This window comes from Podarcis raffonei, chromosome 6 (genome assembly GCF_027172205.1).
Source record: "Podarcis raffonei isolate rPodRaf1 chromosome 6, rPodRaf1.pri, whole genome shotgun sequence".
NCBI lineage: Eukaryota > Metazoa > Chordata > Lepidosauria > Squamata > Lacertidae > Podarcis > Podarcis raffonei.
In genome coordinates, this window is record NC_070607.1 from 40,498,440 (window position 1) to 40,514,213 (window position 15,774).

The 15,774-nt window shown below is 43.4% G+C and overlaps 2 protein-coding genes across 5 annotated transcripts in view; one reads left to right on the forward strand and one right to left on the reverse strand.

The window, feature by feature from the left end:
- Positions 1-15,774, reverse strand: part of HOOK1 (hook microtubule tethering protein 1) — a 55,748-nt gene that overhangs the window by 31,204 nt on the left and 8,770 nt on the right. The window contains exon 1 of one of the 2 annotated variants that reach the window (XM_053392258.1): positions 434-625. The exons of the other annotated variant lie outside the window; for it this stretch is intronic. Coding sequence (XP_053248233.1) covers positions 434-484 — 51 coding nt within the window. The 5' untranslated portion in view covers positions 485-625. Of the gene's footprint in view, positions 1-433; positions 626-15,774 lie in introns of those variants that run through there. 2 annotated transcript variants of the gene reach the window in all.
- LOC128415699 (E3 ubiquitin-protein ligase RNF170-like) overlaps positions 1-15,774 on the forward strand; it is a 25,267-nt gene continuing 9,493 nt past the window's right edge. Inside the window, exon 1 of one of the 3 annotated variants that reach the window (XM_053392283.1) lies at positions 1-310. In XM_053392283.1, coding sequence (XP_053248258.1) covers positions 27-310 — 284 coding nt within the window. In that variant the 5' untranslated portion in view covers positions 1-26. Of the gene's footprint in view, positions 311-747; positions 855-12,905; positions 14,407-15,774 lie in introns of those variants that run through there. The other 2 variants (XM_053392285.1, XM_053392284.1) reach the window with 2 other exon arrangements.

The following is a 15,774-nucleotide window of genomic DNA, read 5'->3' on the forward strand; positions in this document are numbered from 1 at the left end:
ATACCGCGTACAACGCTTTTACCAACATGGCACGTGCTAAAAGGTTGCTAAAAGAAGCGGGGCGCTGTTACGTAAGGGCGCCTGCATTACAGGAATGGGGCATAAGGAAAGCGAGCAGAGGAGGAGGGCTCCACAGGTTGCAGCGGATGAGGTGTCAGGCTCCGAGCCTGGCTGCTTCTTCAGGGTGGTGTGAAGCAGCAGCAGCAGCAGCAGCAGCCGCGAATGGCTTCGCAGCCGGAACTCCCGCCTGGACTCGCGCTCCCTTCGCCCCAGGGAAGCGCCGCCATCACCTGAGACGACGGGGCGGCAGGTGAGAGGAAGGGGCAGGCGGAGGGCGAGGCGGGGTGGGATGGTGACAGGCGAGGCGACCGACCCCCAACCGACGACCCGCCCTCCCCCTCCCCCTCTCCGAGCCCGGCCTCCCCTCACTTGCCCAGAGAATGAGGCTGTCGCACAGCGGCTGCTCGCCAGGCTTCCCTTCCATGGCGACGGCGGCGGTTTTCTTCTCCCCTCAGCAGCAGCAGCAGCGCCGCCGCCGCCGCGCTCTTCTGCGGAACGCACAATGCACCAACCTCACTTACGCCCGGAACAATGCGCAAGTTACGTGCCCGGCGGCCGCCGCTTGTGTCACCTGAACCCTGACACCCGCCTCTCCATCTGCCTCGGCCTCGTACCCCGCCTCCTCGGCCAGGGCCCTCCTCTTGGCTGTTTGACGCGCCGGCTGGCCAATCCTGAGCGGGGGGTGCGGGGGGGGTGCGAACCAAGCCGGCGCTGCGTTGTGGGTTATTTTTTCCCCCTGGGACCGCGTAAGCGAGGCGTTCTGGCCCAATCAAGGTGGCGGCCGCGGAAGGTTGGTAAGCAGCCGCAGCCGGGCGTTGCTATGGCGCCACCTGCAGGAGGCGGGTGGAAAGTGCGCCGTGGAGGCTCTCTGACCCAGTTATGGCGCGCAGGGTGTGTGTGTGTGGGGGGGCGTATTATTGCATCCATGCGCGCATCCACCGCGCTCCACCCACTGCTGTCATAGCTTAGTGGGACGTCTCTCTCTCCTCCTTCTATGCTCTTGCACCGTTTCCCTTTTTCACCGCCGTCGTTTGGAGGAAATTTTCTCCCCGGGATTCCCCACCAACCAGCTCAGCTGGTCAGGTGCTAATAACGCCAAGGCTGCAGGTTCGATCCCCGTAGGGAACAGCTGCACATTCCTGCATTGCAGGGGGTTGGACTAGATGACCGTCAGGGTCCCTTCCAGCTCTCCGATTCTACGAAACACACCCGCATACACACGGCAGGCTAGTACCGCCTCAGGCACCCGCCTTCCAAAACTTTGGAAACGTTTCCTGTTCCTGCCCCGAACTGTTTAGTAGTCGCTCCCGCCGTTGCCTTCGCGGGCAGCTGAGGACTAGAGCATTACAGTTCCCGCCTTCATAAGTGCCTTAACGACCAAGCAAAGAAACGGGGGTTCTTCCAAACTCATCCATCTGGCTCGATGCTAAACAAAACAGAAATGAAAAAGGGAGGCTGTCGTGGATGCTTTAGCTGAGATTCTTGCATTACAGGGGGTGGACTAGATGATCCGTGGGGTCCCTTCCAACTCTACAATTCTGCAATTTTATGATGCTATGAAATTTTTTTTTGCCGCCAAAGACGGTTTGGCTTGTCACCCTTGCACAGTGTAAAAACAAAACAAATCTTAAATTCTTCTTAAATTTTAGTATCTAATCTGAATTTTTAGGAACTCAAAAGCTTGCTTATGCACCTGTTAATCATATAGGAGTCTCCCCCCCCCCAACCTCATCCTTGGTTTTAAATGTACATAAAAAGCGAAGTACCTCTTGCAGTATGATATACAAATCCAGTATCCTGTAAGCATAAAAAATGGAGAGCATTTTTAGTTTTAGTGCCAGAAGAACAAAGGTATGGTTATCTTTTTCATTTCATTGCTCCTTAGTGCCCCTTTCCTTGAACTATATTAAGACTTCTGATTCCTTCCATGGGCATAGCCAGGATTTATCTTAGGGGGGCAGGCTTTATGTTGGGGGGGGGGGCAGAACTGAGTTATCTTCAACACAATTGGTAGGTTAGTTAAGTATTTTTATTTATTTACTTGGATGGGGGGGCAACTGCCCCCCTGCACCTTCCTGGCTATACCCATGGTTCCTTGATTCAGGTAAATTTAAGAGTATCCTCATACAAAATAATGGAGAAATTATAGAGAAGAATTACCGCTTGCTACGTGTGGAATTGGGGGATTAAGCCCAGATTGTTCAGACTCCAAACTATCTAACCTTTAGGGCAAAACACATATTTGATAATGGCATCCCAAGATCTGTTTACAACATCACCCCCCTATATGGATCAGAATCTTGTTTCTGAGCAGGAAAGGTTGCATTTCAGCAGCTCTCAACAGCTGTCCTGTAAAGCTTTACTTTTGACTACAGTACATTCACAGCTCTCCCAGCCGCTGAAGAAAAGTTCACCTCAGTTAATTGCCCTACAGCATCACAGGGACCTCGCTGTCTTATCCTATTCAGCTAGTGATCTTCTTCAATCACACTCATTTGGGGTGGCTGATCTGGGACAGCCTGGGTATGATTTTCAGTTGTGTACCGACTGACAACTTCAATTGATTTCATTATGAGCCGCCGTACACAGTCTAGTCTCGAAAAAGTAGGTCATACAGTTGCTGGAACTAGGCAACCAAAGTGGTCATGGTGATTACAGTGAAAGATGTGAATGGCAATGTTTCACTGGGGCTTAGGGATGTGAGAAAATTAACTGAAAAAAATCAAGTACAGCTTAAGCCAATAGGATAATTCAAAATACAAAATCTTAAAACTGGACAAGGACAAGAAATAGCACCAAGAAACTACTAGAATATGAGAGGCATTAGGAAATGATGTGAACTATTACCCTGAGATTTCCTTTGCATATACCCCATACATGGAATATGTGTACCATGGGCCCAGATTCTGCCCCAGGTGATTCAACACTCTTGTCGCTCTCAGAATTGCTCTTGGGTTTGGTTTCATTTAGTTTTAACATAGGCTGGTCAGGCTATTTTTATTGGCTAATACATGGGTCAGCAAACTAAGGCCCGAGGCCGGATCTGGACCAATTGCCTTCTGGATCCGGCCCGCGGACGGTCTGGGAATCGCCGCGTGGATTTGATTCTGATTTTTAGGGCTGCGCCATTCCCACACACACACCGCGGCGGTGCCTCCTCCCTCCCTCCTCCTGGCTTCTGCCTGCCCTGCCTAGAGGAGGAAGGGGGCTGGGCTTTGTTGAGCGCCATTTTAAGCAGCCCCTCTCCGTAGGCAGCCCTTTTGTGCTGCTCATTGTGCTGCCGCCACCACCGCCAGCCCCTGCTGCTTGCAAGGCACAGGTAAGCAGTCCCCGGGGCTTGTCCGGTGCTGTGGAGAAGGGAGGGGAGAGTCGGTGGGGTGTTTTTTTCCAAAATATAGTCCGGCCCCCCACAAGGTCTGAGAGATGCAAATGGTTGATCCTAGTCATGAATAATGCTGATGCAACTCTGTGTGAGTCTGCTTGTACACCCAGGTCCTGCTTTCAGGCTTCCCATAGGGACCTGGTTGGCCACTGTGAGAACAAGATGGTGGACTAGTGGAGCCTGTTCTAGTTGTTGTTTTTTTACATTCTTACATTTCTTCATTAGTCAGTTCCACTGGCCATGGGGCTTACACTGAAGCGAGTAAAGCTGTAGAGAAAAACAAAAGCCACCCTGTGGTTGAGTCTGGTAGTGCACTCTTCTTGTAGGAAACCCAAAGGCACATCACTGTGCAGGATTTGCGTGTTGGCTAGAGCTGCAGCATATACTTGCATCTCTTGTAGCACGTTGGCCAACAAGCGGTAGTGGAGACATTTGTGCTTCCTCTGCAGCCACTCTTAATGGGTCAGGGAAAGTATGAGCCTGTTTCAACTGAGCACAACGAGGAGCGCAGGAATGCATCTGTGGCCAGGAACGCAGATCAAGCTGGAGAACCATTTTCTTCCCTAGTGGGGTGAAGATATTTGTTACTCTAAGCTGTACACCAGGGGTAGGCAACCTAAGGCCCAGGGGCCAGATGCGGCCCAATCACCTTCTCAATCCGGCCCACGGACGGTCCGGGAATCAGCGTGTTTTTACATGAATATAATGTGTCCTTTTATTTAAAATGCATCTCTGGGTTATTTGTGGGGCATAGGAATTCATTCATATTTTTCCCCAAAAAATATAGTCCAGCCCACCACATGGTCTGAGGGACGGTGGACCGGCCCACGGCTGAAAAAGGTTGCTTATGCCTGCTGTACACATTACCATTTACCCTGGCCCCAGTGTTATCCCACCGCTGGTGTTTGAAGCCGAGTACACAAGATGACCGTGAAAATCCGGGACCAAGATGAAAAAAAAGTTTATACAAGACTAGACTAAATTTATAGACTATCTTAAGGTCCACTGTAAAGACTTAAAAACCATTAGCAGAATTGACATAGCATCTATGAAGTAATGTGAATTAGGGTTATCAATGGACTTGTAACTGAACGGAAAACTAAAGATGTGTAAGGTAATAAAGGGGAGAAATTGGAAACCAGGGGTGGGGTAGGGGGAAGTCTAGAAGGGATGAATAAGTAAGCAAGTTGGATGTTAAATTGTAAAATTATTGAAAATTGAAAATAAAATATGGAAAAAAGAAGCTAAGTACCCATGACATTAGCCACATAAATCCCGTATCCATATGCATTCTGTAGTTTCTTGAGAAATTCTGCTGTTTGATGCATCTGCCCCCCCCCCCGCAACCCAGCTTCTGTCCAATATGAAAACATAAGGCGTCGTTAAGCTGAGTTGCAAAGCTGAATTGCACATGTGCAGGTGACTGTCTTCCTTGAATAGGCACAGAGAAACAAATCAGGTAATGTGCATCAGGTGAAGACATCCCCATCCGCTCGCTGGTATGTTCAGCAATGTGAAAAAGTGAATTGAAACACAGCAATAAAGATCTTATTGACTGAAATAACTTCAAATGGGCTAAGCTTTCCTGACCAAGATCTCTGTTGTTGTTGTTTAGTCGTGTCCGACTCTTCATTACCCCATGGACCAGAGCATGCCAGGCACTCCTGTCTTCCACTGCCTCCCGCACTTTGATCAAACTCATGCTGGTAGCTTCGAGAACACTATCCAACCATCTCATCCTCTTTCGTCCCCTTCTCCTTGTGCCCTCCATCTTTCCCAACATCAGGGTCTTTTCCAGGGAGTCTTCTCTTCTCAAGAAGATCCATGAAGATCCCTTCATGGATCACTGCCTTGCCGTGGCAAAGGGGCTTGAATAACTCAGAGAAGCTATGAACTATGCCAAGTAGGGCACCCTAGATGGACAGGTCATAGTGGAGAGTTTTAACCAAATGTGATCCACCTGGAGCAGGAACCGGCAAGCCACTCCAGTATCCCTGCCAAGAAAACTCCATGGACAAAGACAACAGGCATATAAAAAGATCTCTATTAGGATCAAGGTTTTTGGGCAGCGGGCAGGATCTCTGACTTGTTGATTATGTAGAAAGCAAAAGGAGAACTGCAGTCTTACAGTTTTATCCCACTTCATTTATTTGATTCCATTTATGAATTGCTTACCACAAAATATATTGGAAATGATTTCACAGTGTTTTGTAAGGAGGATTATGCGAAATATTGAAGGAAGATTATGAAGAGACTTATTAGTTAAAGATAATTAAAAGTAATAGAAAAATTAAGAAATGCAGATTAAGTGATTAAGAATGGAAAATCTTCAGAGGTAGACGACGGAAGTCCAAAATATTGTAGAAGATAAGAAATTGTGTTAAATGACTGTTGGAAATGATATGTTAAAAAATTAATAAAAAATATTTTTAAAAAGAAAACGATTTCACAGTAATAGAAAAAAACCTTGATAAAAACAATTCCCACACAGAAAAACTATTTCAAATCCAAATTTGATAATGATCTTCACTTGAAAATTATTAAATGCATATAATGCTTAGCATTAAAGAAAATCAGAGAGGCATATAACAAAAGAATAAGACATAAAAAAAATCAATATAAAACATTTAGGATTAAGTGAATGGCTTTAATCAATACTGTTGGTGCTTCTCTAGTATCAGTAGAGAGGGACTCTCATCAGGCAGGTGCTGCAACACTGAACACCTTGTTTCTGATGACCTTAGAGTGGTCATCTGGAATATGGGCGTTCAAGTACAGTACCAAGAAAACAAAAACAAAAAATGTATTTTGCATGCCAACAGTAGACAGGACTTGCAAAAGGTATGCATTCTAGAGAACAGAACGTACAGCATTCCCTTCCCTCCATTTAGAAATGTCAAGCTCTTCCTGTAATTTGTTTTTAGCAAGCCTGTAAGCACGCTTTTATTCCCCCCAAATCATCCCTAACCCTCCCTTTTCTTTTTTCTTTCTTTTGCTCTTCAGATTGTAAACAGGATAGATTATATACCTTCCTTACAGGCTGCCATCAATTCTGTTCCAAAAGAGTGTCAGTTTGTTGGGCCCCAAGGGGTGGCACAATCTGTTCCCTCTTTCTTCCGCTTCAAGCAAGTGAGAATATTCTGTGACAGGAGAGCTCACTGAGCAGATGAGCTGAACTGCTGCCGCTGAACTCGCCTCACCTCTCCACATGGTAATATCTGGCAAAACAGCCTAGTCACCACAGGTAGCTGTATAATTACAGCTTGTTTACTATCAAAACAACATGGAAGACAAAAATCATATTTCTCTTCTATTTCACTACTAACGTCAGATTTCTTTTTTAGGTTTCCTTCCCTGGAAAACTTAAAATGAAAGAGACAAGTGCAGCAGTCTGCAGACAAAGACTGGGGAAACCAGGGTTCAAATCACTGGGTGAACTTGGGTCAGTTACTATTTCACAGTCTTTCTTTGCAGGGTTGTTGTGAGGGTAACAAAGGGGAGGTGGACCATGTTTATTTCCCTGGGCTTTGTGGAGGAAGGGTAGCCTGTAAATGTTATAAATGAACCAAATAACAGGGCGGGTGGTGCTGGTTTCCATTCCAGAGATTTAACTATTTAACTTCTGCTCCATTGCAGTAGTTTTGTGTTAGCCTTATTTCTTAATTATTCTGATAATTGCTTTTCAAAGAGAAAAGTTATCTCCGACTGGTTATAACATTAGCGTTTGTCTTGAATTAGGTAAACGCCTTGAGGAGGTCTCTCAGCTGGTGCCAGATATGGAGATTTTAGTAGCAATGTTTTAATACTGCACAAATGCATAGTTTAATTCGCATATCGCTTACAGCTTGACTTGTGAATGCACAAAACCACAGGTATTCACAAGTTTGTACAACAGTTCTCTGAATCTAGTGTCAAGACAGTGCTTCATCAATTGTGCATTGTATGCAATTATTGCATTTTTTTCTGCAAAGCTGTCGTGTGAGAGAGCATGGGGGTGGGGATTGGTCCATGGTTACTCAGTGAGCTTCTTGGCTGAGCAGAGATTTAAACCATGTATCTCCGATCTAAGTACAAAATTCTGAAGACCACCCCACACCTTAAACCAGAAGAGACCCTCCTCTTAGAGCATGTCTGGGATCAACATGTCTGGAACCAAGAGAATCAACATTCCCTGGCAGACAATAAACAAGAACATCTTCTGTGCATCCACCCGTTACATTACCTATGGCTTTCTGTGTGCAGAGTTTGCACCTAATTCTGGTTGGGTACAACAGCATTTCTTGCACTGACACTAAATTCAAGCAATACTTCCAATGGACACAAACTTGTGAAATTTTGAGAAAGAGCTGAGGCGTATTTATGCTAGCTTAGATTTAAAATGAATGGGATAGATCTTCAGGTGAGGGGACTGAATATATGACAATGCCTGCCTATAACATGCCAGGGAGCAAGGCCAGAACCTTCTCACTAGACACACAACTTTTGTCTGTACATTTGCTCTCCCACTTGCTGTCTGAATTGCCACTGTCCGGTAAGCGTTACATGACATGTGGCTGCTGGTTGTGCAGCTTGGCTAAGTGAGACGCAGAGAAGCCCAATACTTCACGTATCATATTGTGCCAAACTTCCTACTAGTAAGATACACTCATATGGAAATTTACCAGACATGTAGATTATAATATATGACCATCTACAAATGCTTCCCATCTAGAAAAGGGTGCAAAGGGTGACATATCCCTCATTTATTTATTCTACTTCCACCTTGCCCTTCCTCCTATTTAGGGTGGTTCTGAAATTTGAAAGCTGAAAAGTGGTTATATCAGTTCTTCAGAACCGGCAGTTTAATAGATTCAGAACTTGAATTTTAAACCTAGGTCTACAGAAGCTTTAACCCACTATTATTTTTGGTAAAACTCAACAAATTAATGGTTGATTCCCAGGGTTGAGTACCGATCTGTCCATGATTTGTTGAAGATTTTTGAGGATAATGATTTATAAAGCCTTCTCTAGAATCCTAAAAGGTGACAGTGTCATTATTTTAGGTATTTCTAGTTAGATATAAATATCTGAACAAATGTGGTGAATTGGCTGGAAGAGATAATAGCTGCCTTGTGATGTCAATAAAATACATGTGAGTTCCACATGCAGGCTTGGCTGAATAAAACTGCTGACTCACCATGGTTCCTCGTGACTTGGCAGACTGCAAGGCTGAGCTTTATCCCCCTTACTTCTGTTACACATGGGGGCAGTGCAGCCAAGACACTGTAATGCTCTCTGGATTTGGTTCATCAAAGACTCAGTGAGAGTCAGTGGGAGAGAAAAGAACTGGAACCACTTATATAAAAGACAGCAGGTTTTCTTGGCCATGGACATTAGTAGAAGCTCTTCACATGTGATGCAATGCATGTGATAGCCAACCAGCAGATTTAAGTTTGTGTGCCAATCTAGATTAGAAATACCTTGACCTACATTAATGTTCCAATCAAGGGAAGGACAAGTTTGTACTTTTGGCAGCCTCTGGAGTTTAATCACAAGATGCCTGGCTGCCACTTATATGAATGCTTTCCTCTCTCATCTTCTACAGATTTTTAAATTTACTTTCTGGCAGAAATGGAGTGTTTTGTTAGTCACATCCCTGCGTCTTTAAGGAAGCCTACTGACCTGCTGTTGGGGACATTCTAGCCAGCACCACTGACAGATTTGCCTGCGCAATGAATATAGAAGAAGCAAATAATCTGCAGGCTTTTCCAGTGTGTGCTTTTAGGATTCCTCAGAGTAGGTTAAGTACCCATTAAAAACTGTCAGCTGTGCTTTTGTAAAAGATGGTTGTTTTCTACTCATTCAGCCATGTTTAAGTAGTCCTTTTAAGCTGCATCAATGGTTGTGAACGCAAATCCCGGCAGGATGGAAATCATTTAAGAATAATTAATCTGGAACAAACGAGGTTTCATTAACAGTTTTAGTAAACCAGCCTACCTTGCTAATCCTGAATCTAGATCTGATTGGCTTGTCTTACCTGGAAAGTTTTCATTACTTACTGATGGCAGCTGAATCAATGATATAAATATACAATGTAAATATACTAAAGCTATATATAAAACTTTCTAGTTTAGGAACAAGAAAGAATAAAAGACTAAAAAGCTGCATCTTTTTTAAATGTTTGCAAGCAATATGAGAGATGCTGTCTCACAGAGCCCAGATGTGAGCCAGTTTCCAAAAAGAAAATGGTCCTAAAATGTAAGTGTGGAAGCCTATCACGGAGTATATAAGTCCTGCTCTGAAGAACAGGATATTCCACACTTCACTCTCCTCTCCAGTAATCTTTAGAACGCTCAGTATGGATTTTTCTTTTTAAAAGAAATTCTCAGTCTTGATTTTATGCTCCCAGGTCAAGAAAGCAGTCCTCCCAAACCACCTAGAGCAAAATGGCCTCTTTAAGCTCCTTTAAAATAACAACTGAATAATTCCTTATTTACTATTTCTGTTCAAATATGAAATGGGAACCTGCCAGAAAATGTTGCTGTGTTTATTTTGCTCCTATGTTTGGTTACATCTCCACATTTTAAAAGTACAAACGAAGACACAGAAATGTTTTTATTTTAATCATTGCTTTTAAATGTATAATTGCATGCATATTCATTGCACCCTACAAGACATTTTGAATGTATCTAGTATTGTTTCTTGCAACATATATTTAAGCACTTAATGGATGATATTGAATGATACCCACTAGCAGAATGGAAACTGTGGACTGTGGAACAAACCAATTCCCTCTCCACTGTGGCCCCAACCCTGCAAAACTGATCCAGAAGGTTGGGGGACTCTCAGACATACATACAGAGAGAGAGAGTGTTACAAACTTAATTCATTCTGGAGGTACGTTCTTAACCTGATGTACCACTTTAGCTAATGGGGCCTCCCGCTGCCGCAGGCACATGATTTCTGTTCTCATCCTGAGGTAAAGTTCTTAACCCGAGATATGACTTGCGGGTTAGTGGAGTCTGTAACCCAAAGTGTTTGTAACCCGAGGTACCACTGTGTGTGTGTGTGTGTGTGTGTGTGTGTGTGTGTGTGTGTATTACTGTGTGTAGCACTTAAAAAATGCAGACATGCATAGTTCATTTATGCATATAATGTTGTATATTTACTTTAAAAATCTTCAAAAGCTTTTCGGATTATTTACTTATAAAAATATAGTGGTACCTTGGTTTTCAAACATAATCAGTTCCAGAAATCCGTTATGAGTTCCGAAACGTTGGAAAACTAAAAGCGGAAGCCTCAAAACAAAAGCCGTGTTTCCTGTTCGACTTCCAATGCGCGTTCAAAAATGAGGAACTTACTTCCGGGTTTTCAGTGTTCGAGTTACACAATGTTTGACTACGGAGGCGTTCTAAAACTGAGGTATCACTATTCATAAAAAAATATCAAGATCCATTTACAACAATATGTCAAATTGTACAATAAAAGCATATAAAATTCTGGTTAAGGCTCTGTTTACCCACCAAAGGAAATGGCATGCTTTCCTAATCTAAATTCATTCCCCCCCAGATGCAACACTCCAACTGAGCGGAGAAACTGTAGGTATACATCCCATGGTGCATACATTGCCTTTTGGGTAGCTTCTTTTGTCCTCAGAGCTTTGTACAGTATATACATGGTGCTTTGAGTTTGATTGCTCCCAAGCAAATAATTATTGTACCAATGGTGTCAGCTGGTTTTCAAGTTAGCACATTTTGACCTGTCAAGATCTAGCAGTAGCGCAAATGATTAACTTCTAAAGAAAATCATCTACATAGGTTAGGGGTTTGTGTGTGTGTGTAAAATGCAACAGTCTGGTCAAATGCAAAGTGCTCTGTTTCTGCTGGAACTGTGCCTTGGCATGTGTACACACAATTTAATCATGCTCTTTTTCTCGTGCACCCGCTATCTATGATTTTCTATTTTAAGGCAGTTTTTGAGTGTTTACACTTTCTATTTATATATGCATTTCTATTTTGGTACTTGGAAGCTTTTTTAAAAGGACCAGACCAAGGTCAGAGCAAAACTGAGTTTGGCCGATTAAACACCATCTGTAGCTTACTTCCGCTGACTTCTCCAAATTCCCACGCAACTCTCGGTATTTCGAATCCCTCCTTTGCACTGAAGCTTTGTAGTCACCCAATCGTCAGATCTGCTTTATCACTGTGATGATACACCATTAAAGAAACTGTACAGGGGTCTCAAAAGGAAATGCCAGGGGCTCTTCTGCTTGGATAAAGGGGTAAAGGGGACCCCTGACCATTAGGTCCAGTCGTGACTGACTCTGGGGTTGCGGCGCTCATCTCGCTTTACTGGCCAAGGGAGCTGGTGTAATAAGCCACTTCTGGTGTACCAAAGCAGCACACGGAAACACCGTTTACCTTCCCGCTGGAGTGGTACCTATTTATCTACTTGCACTTTGACGTACTTTCGAACTGCTAGGTTGGCAAGAGCAGGGACCGGGCAACGGGAGCTCACCCCGTCGCGGGGATTCGAACCTCTGACCTTCTGATCGGCAGGTCCTAGGCTCTGTGGTTTAACCCATAGCACCACCCGCATCCCTCTGCTTGGCTAGTTTGGTGTAAAGTGGTGGAATGTCAGCTTTGCACCAACCCTGCTCTGTTGCCTCTCTATCATATTTTGTTTCCTAGTGAGAGTTGAATCTAATGGGTGGTATTCAACTAAGAGCAGACCTAATAAATTAAGGGACCTAACTGAATCATGTTTATTAATTTTGGGGGGAGGAGATTCATTGAATGAGCCCCACCAGTGGGAACCTGCACAAAGGCTTCTGCTAGCCCAATGGAGCTTTCCCTCACTCTCTGTCCCCTGCGCGCGTGCACACACACACACACAAAACAGGCTCATGGGAGTTTGCAGAACCCCCAGAAGAGCATGCAGGGTGAGTAAAGAGCTGATTGTTTCATCAGACAAGTAGGAATGCTTGTATTTATGGAGGGATCTGCTTAGCGGTATGTTGAATTCCTACCAGTAGACCTGCTCCAAGTGAAACTTGGTAGTCTGCCACTCAAATATTCCAGAATATGGCACGTAAAGCAATCCCATCAGCACAGTGTTGGAATTACATTAGCATTTCATATTTCTGTGCCACACTGCCTCTATTTTTTGAAGGCAACTTCAAGAAGTCTACTCATAGCACTGATGTCCAGGAAAGGCATGCGTAAGTTCTTGAATGGAGTTTGTTTGCTAAATTTGGAGTCAGGAATAGTTTCCTCTCTCCCAAGTCAAAGTTAACTGGTTTGGTATGTTTCATTCTTGCCCTTTCATTGACAGCTGGTGTCATGGTTTGCTCCTGCATAAGAAATAGGTTAATAGTTGTTCTAAAAGCCAAGCTTTCACACTCTTGCAAACACTCTTACAAACTATTAGGCCTACCCATGCATGCAAATAGTCAACGTTCTCCATTTACACTTCTCACAATGGAACAAGATCATGTGCCTCGGGGGAAGCATCTTCTCAATACAAACCCAGAATTCCTTTAAAGCTTTATTATGGAAATTCTTCAATTTTACCCTTTACTAAAACAGCAGGACCATGCTCAATTATTACACTTGTTTGCAGTAGGAAACAGAACGACAACACAATCTAGAATAATATATCTTTGGGCTCGTCTACACTTCTGTTTGTCCCTTGACTAGAACACTCAGGTCCGAGCGGGTTTCCCCCTTGCTCTGTTCTTTCCCAGGGAAAACCCACCATTTTGTGTCAAATCAGAGCAAATGTCAATGCAGAGAAAACCCAAACTGCCATTTGCTCTAATTGAGTGCTAAAGAGCAGTTTTCTCCAGGGACAAGCAGCAGGGCAAGAGGAAATGTGGATGAGACCTTGGTCATGTACTCACTTTTATGCCTTGCTCAACTTATTGTTGCTTACCCTTTCCACCCAACTTTTTCTTACATTATATTTAACACAGAATATTAGATCTAATCATTTTGAAGCATATTGGAACATAACTCTGTATAACTGATGACAAAAGTCAGTTACAGAAGTTCATATAGTGTCCAATTCATGAGAAAATTGGGGGAGGAAAGTATGGTCTATGGAAAAACCCCACCTTCTATTCTTTTGCACTTTTCCATGTCAGCTAGCAGCCATTGTTTCCCTGGTCTACTGCACATATATCTAAGCTCACATAATCTGGAGCATTTGGTGCCAGGATTAGTGCATGGGCCAACTTTAGGCTGTATATTATAAGAACTGAGCTCAGTGATACTACTATTAGCTGGATTGCTTAGGGTTAAAATTTCCTGCTGTGTTAAATCATGATTTTTTTTTGTCTAACTATTAGCAAGCAAAGATCAAAGGAATTCATGCTGATCATATCTAGTATTTTATAATCCACATCTTCCTATCCCCACTTAGCCTTGCATATTAATACAGTACTGCCTGATAAAACTTTTGTATGAGTACTATTTCCCTCCTCACTCCTAACTAGCCTTTATAGCTTTATTAAAGTGCATTTCAGCTTTCTTGGCTGACTCATTTTACTGCTTTACTTTTACTAATTTCTTATCTGTACCGGTAATAGCGTGCTTCAATCACTTCACCATCAAATATGTGGAATGTGTCCTTAAGAAGCCTCATAGCTGAAAATAGTTATTTCTTGAGATCTTGTCATTTTGCTAGAGACACTCACAGCATTAAGGAAAAGGCTCTTCTTTCTGTAAAATCCCTCTCTTAGCAAATCTGGAAAGAGATGGTTCCCTCCACTAGTATTTAGAAACCCTGGCAAAACCTTGACATTAGTGAAGCCAATTAATAATTAACTGGAATGAATGGCCTGCTTTAATGGAGTGTGGGCTGAGACTCTGCTTCACAACACACTGCTGTCAGCCAAGCGCAGAGAGGAAGCCACAGGCTTTTAAAGAGGCTTTGGATGAAGTGAGGATGGTGCATGGTTCACTGTACAAATCTTCTGAGATCAGGTAAGATACTCTGATGGGTGGGCTGGAATGTGATTTTTGTAGGATCATAAGTAAGTCACATTAAAAACACGGCAGTAGATTTAAACTGGAAATAATAATAATATTTCCACCTCTTTTGACTCACCAGAATGCTTTTTCACTGTTTCCATGTTACCCTTATATTATTATAGTCATTAATCACTAGTGCATGAACTGATGCATTAAAACAAAACAATAAAATCAACAGAATTCTCTTCATTTGTCAAACTAAAGCAAGAAAGCATTGTACAAAGCAGCATAATGATGTAATCATTTTGCTAAAACTAAACTACTATACAAAGGGTGGCATCATAGCTGTCAACCTTCCCCTTTTTTTGCGGGAAATTCCCTTATTCCAGCGCTGTTTCCTGCTGCTATCCCAGATTGTTAGATATCCCGTAGACTGTCCCCGGGACAAGTGAGGCTGCTGATCCCTTATTTTCGAGGCTGCGATCCCTTATTTTCAAATCTGAAAGTTGGCAGCTATAGGTGGTATCCAGCGGTGGTTTTGTGCTAGCAGGTGGCACTTCCATTCAGAGAAGGTAGAGCACGTGATTTTTGCAGATTTGCCCCTATCTATTGTAGCCTTTTGCATCATAGCCCATACTGTCCTGGCGAGTGGGGTGTCCCTCAACCCTAAGTACCTTTCCAGGGCACACAGAGGGTTGCAGCCAATGGGGGAGGCTGTGGGCAACAACCAATGGGGAAGGCTGGCAGCAACTGTGCCACCATGGAGGAGCCACCTTCTTCTACTAAAGAATAGTAATTTATCTCTGACCTATTTTCCAAAAGGAACTGTCCAAGTGACATGGAGGAGACCTTGGGGGGCTCAGTCTCTCGATGAAAAAGCCAAAGTTTTCTCACTGCCAAGAAAAAAATCATCAGAGGTGGAATTTCCAATATGCCTCAAGTCCAAATGTGAGGGTTGACTTCTTAAAACCTTGAGGTCTTGTTCTGAGGGCCCTTACCTTTTGAAGAGAGGCAGGCAGCACTGGCTACAGAGGAACTCACCTCGCAGAACAAACTGCCAAGTGACAGTTCATTCACTGCAAGGTTAACATGAGATTCCTTTCCCCAACATGTAGCGGTATTTTAATTGTTAAAGGGTGTACTGACACTGACCCTTCTTTAGTGGTTTTTAACTGTAGGAATATTTTGTGATACTGTATTTTGTGTATATGTATATATATTAGTAAGTTTTTATGCTCAAAAGGCTGTGGAATCTTGTTTTAAACAAACATTTGCCTGCCAGTTTGATCAAATGGCAAATTCACCATTTAGGCAAAACATAATCCACTTTCCTCCCTAAAACTCTTTTCTGTTTTATTATTAACAGAAATTAGCTAGAAA